This window comes from Chiloscyllium punctatum, chromosome 11 (assembly GCF_047496795.1).
Source record: "Chiloscyllium punctatum isolate Juve2018m chromosome 11, sChiPun1.3, whole genome shotgun sequence".
NCBI lineage: Eukaryota > Metazoa > Chordata > Chondrichthyes > Orectolobiformes > Hemiscylliidae > Chiloscyllium > Chiloscyllium punctatum.
Genome location: NC_092749.1, coordinates 14,968,428 through 14,983,928, shown reverse-complemented (window position 1 = coordinate 14,983,928; position 15,501 = coordinate 14,968,428). Strand labels below are relative to the sequence as shown.

The 15,501-nt window shown below is 46.0% G+C and overlaps 1 protein-coding gene across 1 annotated transcript in view; it reads left to right on the top strand.

Moving 5' to 3' along the window:
- The window catches only part of ect2l (epithelial cell transforming 2 like), a 68,249-nt gene that overhangs the window by 7,608 nt on the left and 45,140 nt on the right, over positions 1–15,501 (top strand). The window contains exons 2-7 of the mRNA XM_072580156.1: positions 2,703–2,930; positions 5,031–5,143; positions 9,064–9,226; positions 11,871–12,123; positions 12,789–12,955; positions 13,052–13,179. Coding sequence (XP_072436257.1) covers positions 2,703–2,930; positions 5,031–5,143; positions 9,064–9,226; positions 11,871–12,123; positions 12,789–12,955; positions 13,052–13,179 — 1,052 coding nt within the window. The remainder of the gene's footprint in view (positions 1–2,702; positions 2,931–5,030; positions 5,144–9,063; positions 9,227–11,870; positions 12,124–12,788; positions 12,956–13,051; positions 13,180–15,501) is intronic.

The following is a 15,501-nucleotide window of genomic DNA, read 5'->3' as shown; positions in this document are numbered from 1 at the left end:
CTATTCTTCCTACAGAGTGCATAACCTCCCAATTTCCCACACTGTATTCCATCTGCCACTTCTTTGCCCACTCTTCTGGCCTGTTCAAGTCCTTCTGCAGCTTCCCCACTTCCTCAACTCTACCTGCCCCTCCACCTAGCTTTGTGTCACCTACAAATGAAACAACAGCACCCTCAGTTCCTTCCATCTAGATCATTGATGTATAATGTGAATGGTTGCGGTTCAACACTGACCCCTGTGTAACCCTGCTCGTCACCGGCTGCCATCCTGAAAAAGACCCCCTCATCCCCACTCTCTGCCAGTTAGCCAATCCTATATCCATGCCATGCCCCTAACGTTACGGCCCTAATCCAATCTCCGGACGCACTGAAAAATTCCGAATCACTGGGTCACTCACCAAGCTTTGGGATTGCACACAGAATGTTCTGGGCTGCCCCGCATTTGAACTGCAGCAAACAGGACTACCCTGTGTAAAGAAACATAAGCATTAGGAGGGAGTAGGTAATTCGGCCCCTTTTTCACCATTCTATACAATCTCTAAATATCCTTGCCAAATGGAACCCTAACAATCTGGTTTTAACATATTCAACTGGCCTCCCAGCCTTAAATGCTTCTCAGTGGAGAGAGCTCCAAACTGTACTCAACACCGTTTGTTGGACTGCATTCTGGGATCATTCCCTAAAACAGCCTTTAAAACAGCATTTTAAAGGTCAGTCTCTTTAGAACATAAAACCATTCAGCACAGGAAGAGGCCCTTCGGCCCATCATGGCTGTGCCAACTATGATGCTATTCCAAACAAATCCCATCTGTCTGCACATTGTCTGAATCCTTCTATTCCCTGCCTGTTCATGTGTCTGTCTCAATGCGTCTTAAACGTTGCTATCATACCTGCTTCTACCACTCCCCTGGCAGTGCATTCCAGCCACCTAACATCCTCTGTGTAAAAAAAACTTGCCTCGCACGTCTCCCTTAAACTTTCCCCGTTTTGTTTTAGACCTATGCCCTCTACTATTTGACATTTCCACCCTGGGATAAAGGCTCTGACTGACCACCCTATCCATGCCTACCATAATTTTAGATATTTCTCTCAAGTTGCTCCGCAGCCTCTGACGCTCTAATGCAAACAATCCAAGTTAGTCCAACCTCTTCTTACAGCTAATACACACTCCAATCCAGGCAACATCCTGGTAAACCTCTTCTGTACCCTGTCTGAAGCTTCTTCATCCATCCTATATTGTGGTGACCACATCTGCAAACAATACTCCTAATGTGGCTCGATGGCTCAGTGGTTAGCACTGCTGCCTCACAGCACCAGGGTCCCAGGTTTGATTCCAGCCTTGGGTGACTGATTGTGTGGAGTTTTCACATTCTCCCTGTGTCTGTGTGGGTTTCCTCCCACAGTCCAAAGATGTGCAGGTCAGGTGAATTGCCCATAGTGTTGGGTGCATTAGACAGAGGGAAATGGGCCTGGGTGGGTTACTCTTTGGAGGGTCAGTGTAGAATTGTTGGGCTGAAGAGCCTGTTTCCACACTGTAGCGAAATCTAATCTAAAGTCTTATAAAGCTGCAACATGGCTTGCTCACTTTTAATACAGAATGCTCTGGCCAGTGAAGGCAAGCATGCTGTATGTTTACCACTTTATTCTCTTGTATTGCCACTTACAAATGATATGGCCTTGTTCCTCAAGATCCCTCTGTATATTAATGTCCCCAAACGTCCTGCCATTGAGTGTATTATTTCCTCTTTCATTTGACCTCCCAAAATGCATCACGCCACATTTCACCAGATTAAACTCCATCTGCCATTTCTTCCCCCAACTTTCCAAATGATCGAAATCCTGCTGTATCTTTTGACAACCTTTCTCACTATCCACAACTCCACTAATGTCCATGTCATCTGCAAGCATATTGCTCACACCATCTAGATTTTCAAATGTCATCTATATACCTTACAAACTGCAGAGGTCCCAACTCCAATCCTTGCAGAACACCACTGGTCCATTTAAAACACACCCCTCAACAATGATCCTCTGTCTCCTATAACCAAGCCAATTTTGTATCCAATTTGCCAATGTGCCATGGATCCTATGCGACTTGGTCATCTGGACCTGCCTACAATGAAGGATCTTTGTTCTGGAATTCCCTGCCATAACCAGAGGAATTGTTCCTCTCCACCAACCTCATTGTTCACCTTAACCTTTTTATTGTTAATTGATGCAATGTGGACATCACTATCAAAGCCAGCATTTATTGCTCATCAGTAATTGCCCTGGAGAAGATGGTGGTGATCTGATGTCTTGATCAATTGCAGTCCTTGGGGTGTAAGGGCACCCATGGTGTTATTAGGGAGAGAATTCCAGGATATTGACCCGGTGACAGTGAAGGAACAGTGATTAGGTTCCAAATAGGAATGGTGTGATCAGATGTTTGTTTGCCAGTGTGAAAACAATGGAACAAGTGGCCTCCTTCTGTGCTGTAAGTGTCTATGCATATGGCTTGGAAGGGAACTTGCAGCTGGTGGTGTTCTTGTGTATCAGCTGCCTTTACCCTCCCAGAGGGTAAACTTCCTTCTTAGTTTTATTATCTCTAGGGTACTAATTCAGACTGACTGAAGTCACAATGGAGGAAAAGTCAGACAGTGGCAGCAGAAACCTTCCTGTTGATATCCTTTCTTGAAAGTGTTTGTGACATTTTTTCCACAGGCCAACAATTCCTGTGCATGGTTGATGTTTCAGAAGGTGCCCAGTGCCATGGCAGCTATGCTGACCAGCCTTAGACCCATGCCACATGGGAGCCAATGGCGGGAGATTGAACCCCTCGGGCGGTCAGAGGCTTTGGTCAGAGGCTCCAGTTCAAAACCGGATGCCATTATCCAGCCAACCAGATTCAGCACATGGACGCCAGTGATCCATAAAGCCGCCAATCAGCAGGTGAATTACAGATAGTAGTGAGGGGCAGCAAATAGAATGGTATTACTCAGTCTTTGGTTTATGAACGAATTTGTTTTAACAACACCAGTGATGACCTTATACCCTTTTACTTCGTACTTTCTCCATGATTTCCCACACCTCAGACCCACCCCCCACCCCCACCCCCGCCAACTCTTCTCTGGCTTTTGATTTTGTTGTTTCATATTTTCAACCAAACCTTTCTTGAACATTGATGCACTTTGGTGCTTCATTTCTTCTTATTTTTCTGCACCATGTATAGTGCTGAGGGAGCTCCACACTGTCGGAGGGCCAGTACTGAGGAGAAAGTGAGGACTGCAGACGCTGGAGATCAGAGTCGAGAATGTGGTGCTGGAAAAGCACAGCAGGTCAGGCAGCATCTGAGAAGCAGGAGAATCGACATTTTGGGCGTAATCCCTTCATTAATGAGCCCGGGGGTGGCGAGCTAAATGGCAAGGGTGTGGGGCGGGGGGAAAGGTAGCTGAGAGTGCAATAGGTAGATTGAGGAGGGGGCGATGGTGATAGGTCAGAGAGGAGGGTGGATTGGATAGGTGGGAAGGAAGATGGACAGGTAGGACAGGTCATGAGTGTGATACCGAGTTGGAAGGTTAGAACTTGGATAAGGTGGGGAGAGGGGAAATGAGGAAACTGGTGAAATCCAAACTGATGCTGTAAGTTTGGAGGGTCCCAAGGCGGAAGATGATACGTTCTTCCTCCAGGTGTCGGGTGGTTAGGGAGTGGCAATGGAGGAGGCCCAGGACTTGCATGTCCTCAACGGAGTGGGAGAGGAAGTTGAAGTGTTCGGCCATGGGGCGATAAGGTTGGTTGGTGCGGGTGTCCTGGAGATGTTCTCTGAAGTGCTCTGTAAGTAGGCGACCTGTCTCCCCAGTGTAGAGAAGACTGCATCAGAAGCAACACTGAAGCACTCTGAGGGAATATTACCTTGTCCAAGTGTCAGTGCTGAAGGGATGCTGTATTGTCCAAGGATCAGTACTGGGGGAGTGCTGCACTGTCGGAAGGTCAGTATTGAGGGAGTGCTGCACTGCCACATGGTCAGTATTGAGGGAGTGCCGCACTGTCAGGGGGTCAGTATTGAAGGAGTGCTGCACTGTTGGAGGGTCAGTACTGAGGGAGTGCAGCACTTTCGGACGGTCAGCACTGAGGGAGTGCTGCACTGTTGGAAGGCCAGTACTGAGAGAGTGTTGCACTTTCCAAGGATCAGTACTGAGGGGTGCCGCATTGTCAGAGGATCAGTACTGAGGGAGTGCTGCACTATCGGACGGTCAGTACTGAGGGAGTGCTGCACTATTGGAAGGCCAGTACTGAGAGAGTGCTGCACTTTCCAAGGATCAGTACTGAGGGGTGCCGCACTGTCAGAGGATCAGTACTGAGGGAGTGCTGCACTGTCCAAGGATTAGTACTGAGGGAGTGCCACACTGTCAGAGGGTCAGTATTGAGAGCGTGCAGCACTGTCTAAGTGTCAGTACTGAGGGAGTGCCGCACTGTTGGAAGGCCAGTATTGAGGGAGTGCTGCACTGTCCAAGGATCAGTACTGAGGGGTGGCGTACTGTCAGAGGATCAGTACTGAGGGAGTGCAGCACTGTCGAGGGTCAATATTGAGTGAGTGCTGCAATGTTGAAGTTATCACCTTCCAGCTACCTACTAGCTGGTATGTGCTGGGTGTACTGAAGCCTGTACTAACGGTGCTTGTGGATGTGGTATAAACTCTGTGGCTCAGCCTTCAGTTCAACTGAGGAACATCCAATGGGGTTGTGCAGAGTCCTCCATTTACTTCAATGGGTTCGATCATGTTATCTGGTGATGTGACATTTGGTAGAATGTTCTTTTGCTGTTTCTAAAAACAATTGTAAATACTCAAAAGATTTGTGCTGCTGCCTGTAGATGTTTGCAGTGACTGTAATTTTGTTGGCTTGCCAAATTGGTATTTGACACAAGAGCTCCTCCTGCAGGTCTCACTACCCATTACACCCTCCTCTGCCTCTGATGGTGTTGCTCCTCTCATTACACAATTTAATGTTAAGTCCCCATAGCAATAACGCAGTGAATCTTCTCCTCTTACAGCTCTTTGATGAGAGAGTGGCTCTGGTAAGTCATTGGTTTGACCTGTGGACCGACAAACAGAGGAAACGGTTTATACAGAGTCTCCTAATGCGCTGCAGTAAATCGCTGCTCAGGTAAGTGTGATCAAAACCCAACCTGACAACTTAATAGTAGTTCACGCTGTTTTTAACATTGTTTCTGTTTTGCATATTTTGTTTCCGTGCTGTGTTATGTTCCTATGTGTTCCTGAAGCAGGTGTGGGAGATGCAGCCTAGCCTGAAATGGTCCCATTTGACAGATTCATTACTGCTCCAGTGTACTGTCCAAGCTCATCCCAGGGTGGTAAGGTGCCCCATGAGAGTATGTGGAAAGGGAAATATGACGATGTTGTCACTTTAAAAGGTTATTTTGTCCTAGTTTCTTTTTTGAGGAGACATTGCCAGATAAAGTTGCTGAGCTGTCTCTAAGAAAGTAAACGATTTCTGAACATAGAACACAGAATAGTACAGTACAGTACAGGCCCTTTGGTGTCCATGTTGAGCCAACCTTTTATCCTACTCTAAGATCAGATTAACCTAATATCCATTTGCCTATCCAAGAGTTGTTTAAATATCCCTAATGTATCTGACTCTACTACCACTGCTGGCAGTGCATTCCATGCACCCACCGCTCTATGTGTAAAGAACCTACCTCTGACACCTCCTCTCAACCTTCCATCAATCACCTTAAAATTATGCTCCTCTCATGACAGGCATTTCCACCCTGGCTCTCCACTCCATCTATGCCTCTCATCATCTTGTACATCTCTACCAAGTCACCGCTCAGCCTTCTTCGCTCCAATGAGAAAAGCCCTAGCTCCCTCAGCCTTTCTTCATTAGACATGCCCTCCAGTCCAAGAGGCATCCTGGTAAATCTCCTTTGCACTCTCTCTAAAGCTTCCACATCCTTCCTATAAGGAGGTGACCAAGTTTTGTGAGGTCTTGGCGTTTATTTTAAAGTCAGAACGATGGAAGCAGCCCGGGTGTGGCCAGCTCTCACAGACCAGGCTTTTTTTTTAGTTTTTAGGTTTAGTTTTAAGCAGAAGCTGTTGGGGCCTCAAAAGAGTTGGAATCTTCAATGAATGTCTTCTAGCTGCTACTGCCTCTGACTCTTCTCTTGATGATTTTTCCTCCTAGATTCGGGAACTGCATCTGAGAATCTGTGTCTGAATTTGCCTTTTTTGCCAAGGGGTGCGTTTATGGGATGTTACAATATTGGAACAGTTAGTTAGTAATTAATGGTGGCTCAGTGGTTAGCACTGCTGCCTCACAGTGCCACGGACTCGGGTTCAATTCCTGCCTCAGGCAACTGTCTGTGAATGTTCCCCGCATGGGTTTCCTCCAGGTGCTCTGGTTTTCTCCCGCAGTCCAAAGATGTGCAGGTCAGGTGAACTGGTCACATTAAATTGCCCTTAGTGTTAGATGCATTACTCAGGGGGAAATGGGTCTGGGTGGGTTACTCTTTGGAGGGTTGGTGTGGACTTGTTGGGCCGAAGGGCCTGTTTTCACACTGTAGGGAATCTAATCTAATAGGGACTGTATCTATTATTCAGTTAAGATTTCCAATAGTTAAGTTTTCTAAATTCCTCCTTCTTTTGTTTGTATTTTAACTGCAATGTTTAAATGAATGTGTTTTGGTCAGTCACGTTGCATCTGGAACACAGCACTTTACACTTGCCTTTAAAATGAAAAAAAGTTAGGGCCTAGGCTTCCTTCTTCAAAAATATTGAGAGATTTGGTCTGGACCATGACAGAAGGCAATAGAACGTTCAGCCGATCCAAACTGTTCCTCCCACAACCCAGAACAACCTGCTCAAACTCAGTACGAAGGTCACACCTAGAGGCAGATGCTTGTGTCTGTTTCTGTAGTAGTATTTTTCATGACAAAATGTTGCCTGAGGCTACAGTTTATGAGGTCATCACTCTGCATCAATTGTGGCCAAATAGGAAACTCTCATGCACTTACTGAATGTTACCATGGTGGCTCAGTGGTTAGCACTCCTGCCTCATAGTGCCAGGGACCTGGGTTTGATTCCAGCCTTGGGCAATTGTGTGTGGTGTTTGAATGTTTTCCTCGTGTCCACATGGGTTTCCTCTGGGTGCTCCAGTTCCCTCCCATTGTCCAAAGATGTGCCGGTTAAGTGGATTGGCCGTGTTAAATTGCCCATTGTGTCCAATCATGTGCAGGCTAGGTGGGTTAGCCATGGGAAATGTGGGTGGATGGGTGTGGGGGAGGGGGTGATCCACTTTGGAAGGTGGTTGTAGACTTGAAGGGCCGAATGGCCTCCATCTACACTGTAGGGATTCTATGATCAGGCATACTAGAGCAATTTAGAGGCTAAGAATCAACCAGTTTGGTCACATTATGAACTGTGGCCATCAAGTCTTGGTCTCAAATAAAGAAAGAGATGGATAGAGCTCTTAGAGATAGTGGAACCAAGGGTTATAGGGATAAGGCAGGAAGGGGATAAGGCAGGAAAAGGATACTGATTGTGGATGAGCAGCCATGATCATAACAAATGATGGTGCTGGCTCGAAGGGCTGAATGGCCTACTCCTGCACCTATTGTCCATTGTCAAACCCAGAGTTCCTTGCCCAGAGATAGAGATATTAACGACCAGCACCAGAAAACCACCTATGATCACCGATCGTCCACTTTAAGCTACTAAGGAAAATGATCATATTAAAAACTCCAGAGATAACTGGTAAAATCTCAGCCCGTTCACCTTTTGGTGCAAATTCTTGTATAAATTCTTTAGCATCCTGGAGCAACATTGTGATGATGTCACAGAGTTGCTCCTTACTGGGCCTAAATAGCATAGTGTTGGTGGAGTTAAGGAAAGGAGAAATAGATGCCAACTGAGCCAGGGCTTAAAAGTCTAGCTGTGTGAATGTTAAAGACACAAAGAGAGAATCACATGAGAGAATCACTGACTAGCTTTAGGCAGCATCTATTGTGCAATGTTTCTATACTGAAGCAGTAAGTATAGAGCCTCCTGTATCCCTGAATATCAGTGTATTGCCATGGTTGGTATGTAATAAACAAAGAGATAGAGAGGTCTAAGCCTGAACATAGTTCTTGACCTCAGTTTCTCTTTGACCAGTTTGTCTTGAACCTAAAGTCCTGGATAACAAAAGACAAAACGTGACAAAAGACAGGTAGTCAATGTCTGACGAGAAATATATAACCCAGAACATCACCTCTGAGCCCAACGTCCATCAGACTGAGGGGGAGATCAATTGAAGTGTACAGAATAATGGAAACACCCCACAGGGTAAACCCCACAGTAAAAACCTTTCCTCCAGTGGAGGGAATTTGGGGAAGCAGCGATGATGTTATGGTGAGAGAACCAATTGCTAAGGGCTCATGAAAGGAACATTTCTTCACCCAGATGAACCTGGCATTACCAAGCTACTGGATGCTGGGTGTCAATTAGAGCTCTCAAGACTGAGACTGATGGATTTTTATTGGATAAAATTGTTAGGGATAGGGAAACAAGGCAGCTGAGTGAAGGTAAGATACAGACAAATAGTGATGTAATCAAATGATGGGGCAGTCTCTACAGGAATGGCTTTCTCTTGTCCTTACTGTTACAACATAAAGACGGTTTCTGATTATTGAGTGTAAATGTAGGGGAATGGGTCTGGGTGGGTTGCTCTTCGGAGGGTCGGTGTGGACTTGTTGGACTGAAGGGCCTGTTTCACACTGTAGGGAATCTAATCTAATCTAATCTAATCTATTGAAGGAATTTGAATTCAATATTTGTTGTAACAATGTTGCTACCTCCAAACCAGAAGGTCCAAGTTCAAATCCCCAGCACACCTCATGGATCTGAACAGGTTGATTAAAAAACAAGTCCAGTAGCAGGAAGAATGGAGGAGCTGGGTGTTGTGGTAGTATCTCTAGCTCTGGACCAGGAGACATATATTCATGTTCTAGAGGGGCAGAGTAATATCTCTGAACAGGTTGATTGGAAAATATATCGAGGGGTAATGGGGTTCTTATGTCCACACAGATTCATCCAGAAATGGTTTGCCGAGACTATCCCAGTGACCAGCCTTGATTTCACCACCGTTCTGCCACGGTTCCTGTCGCTTTACATCTTCTCATTCCTGAATCCCAGAGAGCTGTGCTCCGTCTCCCAGATTAACTGGCACTGGAGGTTTCTGTCAGAGCAGGTCAGCAATTCCATTCTCGCACTTTCCCAATGACTGCACTCCCATGGAATCTGGTGTGAGGCTTCGGATGGTCATCAATACGTAGGAGATTGGATGTTGTCAGTCCCCAAGTTAGAGACCACCACATACTGAAGCTTATTGGGAAGGTCAGCCAAATGAAACTCCGGCTCCCTTCACCTTCTTAATAATGCCATATCTCTGAGTGAATGAAAATTCCTTTTGTTGAACATCACGGAGGGAACCTTAATGGGGACACTATCACACGAGACCCTTCAGCCCATTGTCTCTTTCCAATGGGGAATTCCCCCAGCTATTACTTTCACTCCTCATGAAGCTCTTTGGTATCACAAGAAAGGCTGGGTGTTGGGGAGTGGGCCATTGATGGGACCATTTAAAACTGGTTTTGGACAACATCCTATAGTCATGGATGTCCAGGGAGAGGCAGAGGTGGGGCAGTGAATCTGCTGGAGAGGTCATTAGGTGCTCTGCAGAATCCATTCTGTTATAAGCCCAGAGTCTCCAATCTCCTCACTAACATTGGGATATGGCTTTAAGAGATGCATTTGATCCTGGATTTTTTCATTAAGAAAGGTTGAGACAGAGGGTGACAAGCAGTCTGATTCAAAACCCACGAAGTAAACAGCTTGTGAGGCCTTGGGATATTTTGCTAAATTTGGAACAACAGAAGCAGCACAAATTGTGGTGAAGTGGGGGTGGGGGGGTTAAGCTCCCACAGAACCAAGAGTTTTACTTTCAGTTTTGCAGTAGCAGTTACTGGGGTCTTGAAGCTGCAGTACATCTCTCCCTGCTACCCTCTCTGAGTTTTCTCTTGATGTTTTGCCTCCTGGACTAGAGTTGCATGTGAGACAATCAAATTTACTGAACTTGCCTTTGCCAAGGGTGTGTTGATGGGATGTTTCTATATATTGGAACAATTACTGTTTAGTAGTTAAATAATTTATTATTCTGTTTAGTTTTCCATTCGAGTTCTTTTGTGATATTTTACCTATCGTGTATGAATAAAGTGTGTTTTGCTTCAAGCCTGGTAGTTTGACCAAAGTGCATCTGGAACACAGTACCTGGTGCTAGCCTTTAAAATAAGAGAAAGTTAGGGTCCAGGCTGTCCTTTTAATATTTGTTGAGGGGGTTTGATCTGGTCCATAACACTGTGAGCCTGGACAAGGAGATGGCCAAGATAATTACACATGCTTTTCTCACTTGGTTGAATGCCTTCCTAACTCAGCTTGGAAATTGGACCAATTCTTAGTGGTATAATGTGATAAAAGATAGAGGAAGTTCCTGACATTTTAACTTCCACAACTTGCCTCTTCCCAAACTATCCTTCCTGGGTTAAATTGTGAATCTTTGAATGCCTTCCTAAAGTTGGTCAGAAGTCCCATGACATCAGGTTATAGTCCAACAGGTTTATTTGAAATCACAAACTTTCGAAACGCTGCTCTTTTGTCAGGTGGAGATGCCTTTTAGATTTACAAGGATGTCGCCGGGGTTGGAAGGTTTGAGCTACAGGGAGAGGCTAAACAGGCTGGAGCTGTTTTCCCTGGTGCATCAGAGGTTTATAAAATCATGAGGGACACGGATAGGGTAAATAGCCAAGGTCTTTTTCCCGGGGGCATAGGTTTAAGTTGAGAGGGGAAGGATATAACATGAACCCAAGGGGCAACATTTTCACACAGAGGGGTGGTGAGTGGATGGAATGAGCTGCCAGAGAAAGTGGTGGAAGCTGGTACAATTACATTTAAAAGGCGTCTGAATGGGTATATGAATAGGAAGGATTTAGAGGGATATGGGCCAAGTGCTGGCAAATGGGACTAGATAAGATTAGGATATCTGGTTGGCATGGATGAAGGGCCTGATTCCGTGCTGTATAACTCTATGGAATGTGGATAAATGTGAAGTTATGCACTTTGATGTGAAAAATAGGAAAGAAGGGTATAATTTAAGCGGTGATATATTGGGAAGTGTAGATGTTCAAAGGGAATCTGGGTATCCTTTTACATCAGTCATTGATATTAAACAAGTAGGGGCATCAAGTAATCAGGACGGCAAATGATATACAGTATTGACCTTCATTGCAAGAGGATGTGAGTTCAGAAGTAGAGATGTCTCGCTGCAATTATACCGGATCTTAGTGAGACTATACCTGGAGCATCATGTGCAGTTTTGGTTTCTCCTACCTAAGAAAGCATTTACTTGTTATAGAGGAGGTGATGGCAGGACTGTTAGACACGAAGAGATTGGTTTGACTGTGTTTATGTTCATGGGTTTGGAGGGTTAGGGGGGATCTGATTAAAACGTATAAAATTATAAAAGGGCTGGACAGACTAGATGCAGAAATGTGTTTTCCCTGGTTGTGGAGTCTAGAACCAGAGGCTCAATCTCAGGATACACGGTAAACCATTTAGGAATGAATTGAGGAAAAGATTTCTTTACTCAAAGGTGGGAGGCAAGATGACAGTATCGAGCTTGATGATCAGCCATGATCTTATTGAATGGTGAAGCAGGCTTGAGGGGTGGAATGGCCTACTCCCACTCCTATATTCAATGTTTCTATGTTTTGCTGCGTAGGACAACAAATGCTGGTGTTGTAATGGAAAACGTGCGCCTCCCTGTTGTGTTTTGTCAGGATTGCCTCTGGATGCCCAAATGTGTGAAACGAGGCTGGTTCCTGCCGTACACACCCCCTGACCACGAATATGGGGCATGGAAACGCCATTACGTGGCGTGTGCCTGCAGCCTGGACTACCTCACCCCGACAGAGACCGCTGAGATGTACGGGGTCCTGGAAGAGCCCAAGAAGAAGCTGGAGGGCAGTGAGGACGAGTGGAACGAAAGGCTTCTGAGGAGGTTAATCCAGGACAGACTGGCTGGGCAGAAGAGTGAGTAAAACTGAGGCACCTCATCCTCTCCTGTCCTCGGTCAATGTCTCTGATTTTCCCGTTCCTCCATTTGCAGCAATGTGAAGGGTGACTGATGGTGGGTGAACAAGACAGGGCATACCACACTAGAGGAGGGTGAGGGGACCAGGATGGGAGGCTCTGACAGCACCTGAGGAGCAGGAGAGAACATGCAAGAAGGCCTTTAGAGTGATATTCTTGACTCACTCCAAAATTTCCACCATAGCAGCTGCTGGAATTTAAATTCAATTAATTAAAAGTCAAACTCGGTGATGGTGACTCTGGCACGATCACCATCCGGCTCACTCGTGCCCTTCAGGGAAGGAAATCTGCCGTCCTTAGCCAGACTGGCCTACATGTGACTCCAGACCCACAGCAATCTAGTTGACTTCACCGCCCTCGGAAATGGCCTGGCCAGCAGGTGAGTTAAACGCCAATTAGTGACGGGCAACAAATGCTGGTCCACCCACATCTGGTGAAAGAATAGACGTAACAAATATGTCTTGGCCAAATTTCTGTTCGATGGCGATTTCTATTGATGCACCTTTTGGGGTGTTTAATTGCGGTAAAGGTGCTTTATAAATGCAATGTTGTTGTTGCTGTTACGGCACTTTATCACTCGCTGATTCTCTGCCTTAAACCTTCAGAAGAGTTATTGAGGTCCCGACCCCCTTGGTTGAGTGGAAAATGGAATTCTCATCATCGGGATAGAAGATCCCAGGCAGTGTTGGGGCGCCCTCACCTCAGCTCCACATTATTGCAGCTGCCAGTAACACCGAGGAGCTTTAAAGAGGGAATACACAGTTCATTCAGGGTATGGAACGGTGCAGGAGCAACATGTTCACGGTCTGCATGCGTGGCATTTTTGAACCCACAGACAACGTTCCCCCTCTGTTTAATTTTATTCTAGGATAAAACCCTCCAGATGAATGTGACTCTTTCCCAACTCCTGAGGGAGGAGATCCGATCGCCAGGTTTGTGGAGTCCGGAAGTGGAGAAAAGGAAGTTGCTGGGATCTCTCCGAGTGCTGTGTTACAGGTTGGTGAAGAAGCCCAGAGGAGACTGACTGGCTAAGCAGTGTATGTGTGAAGTCTAACGGGGTGTGTCACTCCCAAGAGTCTGGCTGCATTGCTGCGGATACAGTCTGGCCGTGTTTGCGTGTGTCCATGCATATGTGCCCATGTGTGTATTTATGTGTCTGTGACCAGGTATGAGTCCTTGCATGTGTCTCCACGTGTCTCTGTGAAGGTCCACATGTGTTTCCATGGGACACATGGTGGCTCAGTGATTAGCACTGCTGCCTCACAGCACCAGGGACCTGGGTTCGATTCCACCCTCGGGCGAATGACTCACCGTGTCTGCAAGGGGTTCCTCCAGGTGCCCTGGTTTCCTCCTACAAGCCCCTTAGTCCAACTTGTCCATGCCAACCAAATATCCCATATAAATCTAGTCGCATTTGGCCCATACCCCTCTAAACCCTTCCTATTCATATACACATCTAGATGCTGTTTTGATTTACAAGGATGTTGCCAGGTTTGGAGGGTTTGAGCTATAGGGAGAGGCTGAATAGACTGGAGCTATTTTCCTTGGAATGTTGGAGAATTATAAAATTATAAGGGGCATTGCTCGGGTCTTTTCCCCTGGGATGGGAGAGTCCAAAATTAGAGGGCGTAGGTTTTAAGGTGAGAGGGAAAAGATATAAAAGAGACCCAAGGGGCAACTTTTTCACAGAGGGTGGTATATGTATGGAATGAGCTGCCAGAGGAAATGGTGGAGGCTGGTACAATTCATTTACCTTGTCTGGCCTACATGTGACTCCAGACCCACAGCAATGCCAGGTTCATTCTTAACAGCCCCCTGGACATTTAGAGATGGCCAATCAATGCTGGGCTGGCCAGTGACTCTCTCATTCTGTGAATGAATAAAAAACGTCTCTTGAGACGGTGGATGACTTTCTTCCACTCCGGTGTTGTAGGCAGATGAACTATAATGTGGGGAAATGTGAGGCTGGAAGAAGAGAGGAGCTGAATATTATTTAACTAGACTGCAGAAAGCTATGAAACAGAGTGATTTGGGAGTCCTCATCCATGAATCACAAAAAGCTAGCATCCAAGTTCAGAGGGTAATAGGGAAGGCAAATGGAATGTCGGCCTTTACTTCAAAAGGAATGTTATATAAAAAGACAGGTCTTGCTACATCTGTAGTAGGTATTAGTCAGATCACAGGTGGAATACCATGAACAGCTTTGTTCCTCTTACCTAAGGGGAGATATATAGCCACTGGAGGCAGTCTAGAGAAAATTCACTGGGCTGATCCCAGGTATGGTGGGACTGCCTTCTGAGGAGAGATTGTGTAGGTTGGGCATGAACTCATCAGAGTAACACACAATGGAAGAGGACCTTATTGGAACACATCCTTAGGGATTTCATAGGAAACACAGGTTCTTAGGTAGTTGGAAAGGGTAGACACGAGAGATTCCTTCCCCTTGTGGGAAAGTCTAGGTCCTGAGGGCACAATCTCAGAACAAGCTGTTGCACATTTAAGGCAAAGATAAGGAAGAATTTCTTCTTTCAGTGAGTTGTGAATATATGGAATTCATAACAACAGAAGCTTGTAGAGGCTGGGTCAGTAAGTATATTCAAGGCTGAGAGAGGCAGATTTTTTAAGCAGAAAGGGAATCAAGGGTTATGGGGAAAACTGGAGTCAGGGATGATCAGATCAGCCATGGTGTTATTGAATGGCGGAGCAGACTCAATAGGCCAAATGGCCTGCTTCTGCTCTTACACAGAGTCATAGAGATGTACAGCACGGAAATCATAGAGATGTCCAACCTGTCCATGCTGACCAGATATCCTGACCAATCTAGTCCCACCTGCCAGCACCTGGCCCATATCCCTCCAAACCCTTCCTATTCATATAACCACCCAGATGCCTTTTAAATGCTGTAACTATACCAGCCTCCACCACTTTCTCTGGCTGTTCATTCCATACACGCACTACCCTCTATGTGAAAACATTGCCCCTTAGGTCCCTTTTATACCTTTCCCCTCCCACCCTAAACCTATGCCCTCTAGCTCTGGATCTTCACTCCAGGGAAAAGACTTTGTCTATTTACTCTATCCATGCCCCTCATGATTTTATAAACCTCTATAAGGTCATCCCTCAGCATCCGTGCTCCAGGGAAAACAGCAACCTATTCAGCCTCACCCTATAGCTCAAACCTTTCAACGTCCTTGTAAGTCTTTTCTGAACCTTTTATTGTATAATGAACAGTGCAATGCTAGATCCCCACACTCTGACACCTTTGGGGCAGGCAGTGTGTGAAGTCAGAGGGTTGTCACATGCCCCTTCTGCTTAGCT